General features: G+C 37.7%; 1 protein-coding gene across 1 annotated transcript in view; it reads right to left on the bottom strand.

The window, feature by feature from the left end:
• The window catches only part of LOC139722228 (uncharacterized), a 14,075-nt gene extending 8,588 nt beyond the window's left edge, over nucleotides 1-5,487 (bottom strand). The window contains exons 1-6 of the mRNA XM_071633539.1: nucleotides 5,315-5,487; nucleotides 3,471-3,520; nucleotides 2,480-2,715; nucleotides 1,218-1,277; nucleotides 564-629; nucleotides 1-70 (exon numbers count right to left, since the gene is read on the bottom strand). The exon at nucleotides 1-70 is cut by the window's left edge and continues 81 nt beyond it. Of these exons, the coding sequence (XP_071489640.1) occupies nucleotides 1-70; nucleotides 564-629; nucleotides 1,218-1,277; nucleotides 2,480-2,715; nucleotides 3,471-3,520; nucleotides 5,315-5,425 (593 nt within the window). The 5' untranslated portion in view covers nucleotides 5,426-5,487. The remainder of the gene's footprint in view (nucleotides 71-563; nucleotides 630-1,217; nucleotides 1,278-2,479; nucleotides 2,716-3,470; nucleotides 3,521-5,314) is intronic.
• Between the last annotated feature and the right edge of the window lie 2,628 nt (nucleotides 5,488-8,115).

Here is an 8,115-nt window from a genome sequence, read left to right on the forward strand (position 1 = left end):
ATGTGCAGGTGGCCAGCAAAGATGGAAGCCAAATTGGTGGAGATGAAGATCAGATAGCTACAGCAGAAACCTAGCAGAGGGAAATAGCAGGACTATCCTCAGTCAATAATTGTAATATTGCACACTGTATACTAACCATTCACTTGTCTCTATGGTTATCGATGCTATACCGATAAAATTTAATGCATTTCAAGTATCTAGTTCCTGTAAACCACAACTGATGTTGAGTATGCCTGGGAGAATGAATGCATCTCAGAGAGTCTGATTAGAATCTTAAAAGAAAGGGGAAAAAAAACCTTGATTTTGTAGAGTGAAGCTCCTCTGAAGTCTCACATCTTTTGGACTCATATAGTGCACTTTGCTTCACAATTTACAAGATAACTTCATTCTGTGTAATAACCTGGAGATGGTACAATTGCATTAGGAGGGCTCACATATAGAATTACTGCACAGCAAGGCAGTTTTTGATCTTGTTCATTTTTTTTCTTGTATCTTGCATGTACATGTACGTCTATGGTCTATGGTTATGAGATAATACATCTTATTGGTCGAATGACACTGACCTGTTTGAGATATGACTATAGACATCTCCACCAGTAGTCGCCCTTTGCTGCCAACGGCATAAAATGCTGTGAGGGAATAGACATGATGCACAAAATTTCTTGAGGAGCGCAAGAACATACAATGACTTGCCCCGGTTGTGGCATTATCGGAACTACCCTACCATTTGTCAATTTGTCCTTCTCACAAAGAGTGACAGTTTGTTCTACCTTTAATACTTAAAAAACAGACATTTTTTTTTTCAACTTTAAGTGTCTGATGTTTTCATTACTGGTTGAATCATCAAAGCAGACAGGTTAATCTTGTATGTGAGTCACTGTCATGACGACTGTTCAGCACTGGAAAAGAGAAAAGCGATAATAAATAACTGCTTACAGGTTGATTTAAAGTTTATTCTAAGTAAGAGAACAATCAAATATTCTTAAATTTTACACACACTGTAAAGTAAACACTAAATTAATTTGTTATTTGGTATAGTGCATTTCCTCTCATAAACACAAATAATGGCAGAAAAATCACCAGTCTTATAATAAAGATATCCCTTCATGGCTCATCATCCATGCTCGTGGATGAAATATAAGTGTGTCCCTATTTGGAGTTTTACTACAGGGTAAAAGGAGTTATTGCGTAATACAGTATATCAATTTCACACTTACCTAAATCACCATAGTTTAATTCTTTAAGTGAACCATTCTCCTGCAGATTACAAGCAAAACATTAACAGTAATTAGTGGCATATTTTCATGACATTAGAGTGGAAACACCAGAACAACATCACTGCACAGTTCCTGCTAACAGAACTCTAAGTGGTGATTCTGTGAAGTCATGATCAATTCTGCCATCAAGAAAAAAGAAAAGAAAAGATTGATCTTACACTAAAAGTCATTACCCTTCATAAAAAGGTCCTCTTCTCTCTCAGGAAGGGGGCATCCGTATCGCATAATATGTTAATGTCACATGTTTATGGCTGCTTTCATTGATCTAACTAGGAGTTGTTATATTTACATAAGATGCTTAGTGCAGTATATTTACACAACATGTTCCCCAGGCTAAAACTGAACAGGTGAATAAATACGGTATAGTCCAACAAAGTATCTTCAAACATCAATTTTGAGGTTTGATATGTCTGGTCTTGCATTCTACTTGAGATTGAAAAAAGAAGAAGAAGAAAGCATGAATAGCAGTGAGCACATTCCCTGTGTCATTCATGTGTCTCAATATGAAATTTTCTAGACTTATCATGACTGTTTATATCCTGTCCCTACGACAACATTACAAAGTCGTAAAAAGGTCAGCTTCCCCCTTTGTGATTGAGCAGTATTATCCCAAATATATCACAAAATCAGTACGAATGTGTATACAATTTACATGTACAATGTATTCATAGTTTGAGAAATACACAATGATTGTGTTGACCTATACTACAAGTTACAAACATGATTACAACACTGCAGTCAAGGTCATGGATCCATGAAATGTATTCAATACAAGCTTCACGGACTTGACCAGTCAAAATACAACACATTCACCACACAAGAAAGGTACAACATATAAATTCTATAGATCTATAGATTTTCTGAATTCGGTATTCTTTTTAAACTTCATATCAGTTTCTTATCCAACAATGCAAATGTTTACAACATGAGATTTATATGCTGCTTTGCTCCTTACGGAAAGATACAAATTACTAGTCCTTTTCACAAAATAGCAGTAATACAAAACTATGACAAAGACTTGATGAGTGTAGTTTTGGCCCATCCCAGTTAAATCAATCTTCCTTTTTGACTGAGGGTTTGTTTGTTGACTTTAAGAAAAAATATCTTCTGAAACATTTATAAGCAACAATAATTCCACTACACCTGTAATTGTATTGTGGAGATGGAAGAATTGTAACTTGGGCTAATAATTTTCGTCAACTGAATGTGGCATCTCACCTCGGCCCTGGAGCCCTTTTCGTTTGTCACGATGCAGACGTCCCCGTTGGACGCCCCTCCCCCTTCCCCCTCCTCCTTGCTGCCGTTCATCAGTTGCTCCTTCTCCTCTGCTCCTGGCTTATCTGGGCTCGGCAGCGGGGACACCTTGAAGAACTTCCTCACATCTTTCCTCTCCTCCAGCTTGTACTTGCAGTCAATAAGCAGGAGCATTGCTTTCATACTATACAACAGGGGAGGAAATCACGTAAAACCATTTCATTCATTTACAATCATTGCACACACACATTCATATTTTGAGAATTGACATGTCTCTTTGTGACCTACTTTGGTACATGCAAAAGTAAAAGAATTAGATAAGCACTTGGAGAGTGCATACCTCCGACACCAAGCAGCTCATTTACATGTACATGTGTAAAGGTAATTAATGATATCGTGCTACAAAAATTGCGCTATTTCTACTTATGTGATAAAGAATCCATTCTATTTCTAGTTGTCTCACCAAAAGAGATTTTTCTTACTCACTATAAGCTCAGCACGCATTTTGGATCCTTAAAAAAAAACAGTTCCTGGATCTGGATCACTACCAAAATTTAATCATCTCTTCCTTGTGTCATTATTAGCTTTTCCTATTAAATTTCAGCCAAATCCTTTCACAATTTTGAGTTACTTTGCACACATACAAACAAACAAACAAACAAACAAACCAATGCCAGCAAAAACACAACCTCCTTGGTGCAGGTAGAGATAAGCAAATAGCACAAACAGTTTCAATAATTCTTTACGTTGTTACAAGGCAAGATTTGGAAAATTTTACAATTGTACACACATAAAAACACGACAGAGTAATGACCATTTCAAAGAAAGTTTTTACTCAGTCATATACATCTCTCAGACTTGCAAACTAGACATTCTAAAATACATATGAAAAGTTGGTGAAGATTATAAAACTTAGATTCATTTGTTTAAAGAACATACCTGACAACTGAAACAAACAGCATGATCAGTATGCCTTCCAGTATTCCAGCCTGTAAATAAAAGGGAAGTTTGTGTTTATAACTGTAGACAAAGAATGCATTATTATACAAATTTTAAAAACAGACAATTAAGGTAAATCACTCATACTGCACCTTAGAATGTGTGGAAACTTCATAAACAAGTCTGTATGTGTGGATCTGAACCTTCTGCTACTAGTGCTAGTAGTCTTAAGGTTTGGGTACCACAGCTCAGCATGAAAGCTCCATCATCCAGCCATGATATTGTGTCACCAGTAATCACCAGAGTGTTTAGGTCATATAAAGCAGGGGCGGATGTAGCTTTTTATAAAGGGGGGGGGGGGTTGGGGGCGGAATGCGAGGGAGCGTAGCGACCGAGCCCAAGCGAGCGGAGCGAGCGAGGGGGGGAGGGTTTGGGAGGGGGGTGTCCCCCCTCCCACAGTAGGGAGAATTTTTGAAAATCTGTGTGTGAAAATGGCATTTTCTTGCATCTAAAACACCACTATTTTTGGTAAATGGTCCCCGGATTTTTTTTTTTTTTTTTTTTTTTTTTGGGGGGGGGGGGTTGCAACCCCCCCAACCCCCTCTAGATCCGCTTCTGTAAAGTACATTTCTACAATGGATGATACAGTATCTCACTAGCACCAGTCACACAGGCAACACCTCTCAAATTTTCTGTGAAATTAACACACTCACCTTTACATGAAAACACAGCTCAAATTTGTCACTTTGATGAACTGCTCACTGCCCCTTCCCTCCCCTTCACAAAACAAAGAAAGTGTTATCCCTATATTAATATCTACCCACTCCTTGACTCTCCCTTTATGTGATCATGTATTGCTGCTCCATACATGTACAGCTGTATGAGAAGAATATTCCAAACCATACTTCATGATGTAGTTGATGATTACATGAAATCAATTTGGTTATCTCGAGCATCATCTACTGTACATGTAACTATGGGGCAGGAGATAACGATCATGCATTATTCGATGCAATCTATTCTAACGTTTGATGAATTAAAACATAGTGACGGGAAAGCCAAGCAATGATGATTTGCATTGTGTATAGCCTAAATATCAGTCAGATGTGTCTTTCAAAACATTTCATAAGTTCACAAAGTTTTAGAATTAGCTGTGGTAGAAGAACAGATCTTTAGGAAGAACTTCTGTTGTCATTTCTGGCCTCCGGGACAGTTATTTTAGCATTTTAGACTCTACATGTACAATATACAATACACAATTAAGTGCTATTGTACATTGTATACAGGCGGAAATTTTCGCAAAGAAGAAATTTTGCACATATTTCGTGCGACATACAACTGGTGCAAAAAATTAAAAGCATGCAAATATTTTTGCTTGCTACAGCATATCAGGTAGAACCAACGTACATCCATTTGCTATTAAACAAACCATGCGCATAGGCGGCCTTGAAATTATGACTAAATTTGACTAATCTAAATACACAGACACACCTTCACTCTCAACTTGATCTGATGACAAGGTTTCAACTTTCCAAGGGTCATCGTCACATTTCATTCTCGCAATCTATATTATTGACTCATCAGCCTTCAAGTTCAAGTATCAACACTCCCTAACATCATGGTGATTTTCAGCTGACACATTGTTGTGTCACTAGAGTCTAGTAGTATCTAAAATATTTTGTTTCCATAGCCCCATTTACAATATGGCACGACGGCACCATTCCACTACCGGCAACAACGCGTAAGCACGTCCTTCGCCGCCCGTATCGCGTACTATGTAGCTTTGCGACCCGGTAGTTTCCCGTGAACTTCCACTCACGCGATGACAGACCGAAAACACTCACCTCTTTGAAGGCGAAAGGCAAACCGAGCACTCCAGCGCCAACAAATGATATAAAAATGTTGGCAAATATTTTCACTGGATTCGTAGCACCAGCTCCACCTGAGTCGTGCATTTTGATGCCGTTCACTCGGGCACTTTTTACGAGTCAAAATTGCTCTAGGATTTTCACGTTCAGTGAATGGATTCGTCCGTGTGATGATGCACAGTCACTTGTGAATAGCGAAAGGCGTACAATTTACCATTTGTATGTACAGTTCCGTAGGGAAGCGAGTTGTTGAGAAATGTGTAATCTCTGCCACGTTCACGCTCTTGCTGTGACGACACGATCGCATAATATCAATGGTGTGTGTATGGTCTCTTTATGTGTTAGTACGAGGTGTAAGACGATATGCACTTCACCAGTTCACACGTGCAGAACATTCACTCCACCTATAAACCAACCAAAGATATTTGAAGTCCACAGACCCACACTGTACACGAAATATTGACATACGTCATTCTCTGCGGTTTGTTGATCAGGGACAGCTATAGTCACTGCCACAAAACAAGCATTATTTTGCTTTCTCAGTGTTGAATACTCATATGAAACATTTGATCTTACATCGATCTTGATTGTCCATCCACTACATACCTATAACTGTTGGCAACTTGACAATTAATGTGACAGTGTTTTGCCTTAATTGTTTATATAAGCCTAATGGGTGAGTGAATGCCAACTGGGAAACTCAATTAAAGTAGCATATTTTACGCGATATTAGACTTTTCAAAAAGATGTTACATAGGTGAACACGATAGGCATAGCTAGAGACCTATACAAGAGTATTATTATGAGCAAAAAACTCAATGGTTTATACATGTACCTATTTTACAATATATGTTTCAATGTGTGACTCAGTATGTGTGCATGCTCACATTCACGAGTCAAACTGTAGGCCTACATTTCTATTGGTTTATAACACTGTCAGACATGGATATTGTAAATACAACACTGTAGTATGTTAACTTCTCTTTCCAAAAATGATCCAATTGTGAGTAAAAGTATATTCTTCTGAACTGTTCTATGACTGTAGGACAAAGATTACTCCCATATTATGAGAGGTCAGACAGTAAACTCAAGCCATATCCATCTATCAAAAGGAAAGATCTACAATTATGCAGGAACAGACAGAAAAAGCAAGGGTGCCTGGCGAAATATTATTCAGCTCAAGTGTACCAGCATTCATATTTGTTGACTAAAGACTACACAGGCGGCATAGAGTTCAATCAACACTTCTTATCTCTCATGCACTTTGCCGATTCCCCCTTTAATATAATACCCATCACATCAGGAAAGATATATCTTGGGAACTGTTCAAATAAATTTGAATGTTTCGGAAGTAACCAGAGTTTACCTTATTTCAGTTATTATCTTTTGTGTGTGTGTGTGTGTGTGTGTGTGTGTGTGTGTGTGTGTGCTTACATATCAGCGAATATAACACTATGTATGCGTGCTCAAAAAGTTGACACAAGTAACGAGATATTAAAGGATACAGGGACTCAGTTTTCAGTACAAAATATCTTTTATTTTGACACTGATAGTGAGATATACATATAATATACAAATATATTTACTGTAATACATCAAAAAACAGGCTTGATGAAAGAAATGTTACATGTACTACATGTGCATAACCTTGGAAATCAATCAACAATTGTTCCATTTTTACAAGGACAGAATTATCATTTATGTAAAGCAAGTACTCTGTAGTTCTTTACAAAATTGTAGCAGGAAAGCTTGGTGACCATGTGTACATACCATCACATCACCTCATGTATGACTGTTAATGGGTGTATTTGTGATCGAGACTGATATAAACTTGCCATGAGCACACATAAAAACATTGAAAATTCCATAACTTTTTGTCTAATTTTGATTAGATTTGCATTTTTTTCTTTTTGTTTTATCTATTCTGTGTATCTACACCATTAAATAGACAGTGGCCTCCATTTTTGTTGTTTTTTTCTCATCTATCTTTCTAAAATGAAAATTTTCAGAGTTCTCAAGAACCGTCTTCAAATTCATCAGAGCTCTATAATGACTGCTACTTCTATTCATAGTAGACTATACTAAGAATGCTTGAGACAACATAAGTTAAAGGGGAAATCCAGTCCACATATAAGTTAGTCTGATAAGAAAGAGTAAAATATTCGATGGTAAATCCAATGGTTCAATGGTAAAATTTTGACCAAAATCAGGTGAAAAAGAAGGAAGTTGTGACATTTTGAAGATTTGCTAATTTTTCAGGAAACAGTTCTTGAACTGTCAACATTGAATTTTTATCATTTTTTTTTTGTACAGGATCAACGGAAAATTGTGAGGTTATGTTATAAAATGGGTTCAAGAATGTAGCCAATAGGAAGCGCTGAAATGAGACACACCTCCTTCCTTTACTTCAGTACAACTGCACTGCCTGTAATCCTATGGTAGATTGCCGATCGTCTGTGCGCGCGGCGGCTCCTTTGATGAATTGCATGCATACGCGTACGCGCTGTCAATCCTGTAAACAACTTCTAGTTCGGGCTGCCGGCCGGCCGGCCTGTCTTCCCTTGTGCATAATATATGTGGCGTACGTACGTATACTGTAATAAATACTGAGTATACGTACACTTTGTACAGTACAGTAGACCAAGCGTTATGGGACCGGACGCGTACATGGAGTCACTTTGAAGAGCAAATCCAACGATTTAGCAGGTTAATTCTCACGCCGTTTTCAGAGTATGTTGTCTAGTAGGCCTATATGAGGAGTCTATATCAAGTCTTTA

This window comes from Diadema antillarum, unplaced genomic scaffold (genome assembly GCF_040938485.1).
Source record: "Diadema antillarum isolate AM-2024a unplaced genomic scaffold, OU_Dant_1.0 scf00000162, whole genome shotgun sequence".
In the NCBI taxonomy this organism is placed as follows: Eukaryota; Metazoa; Echinodermata; class Echinoidea; order Diadematoida; family Diadematidae; genus Diadema; species Diadema antillarum.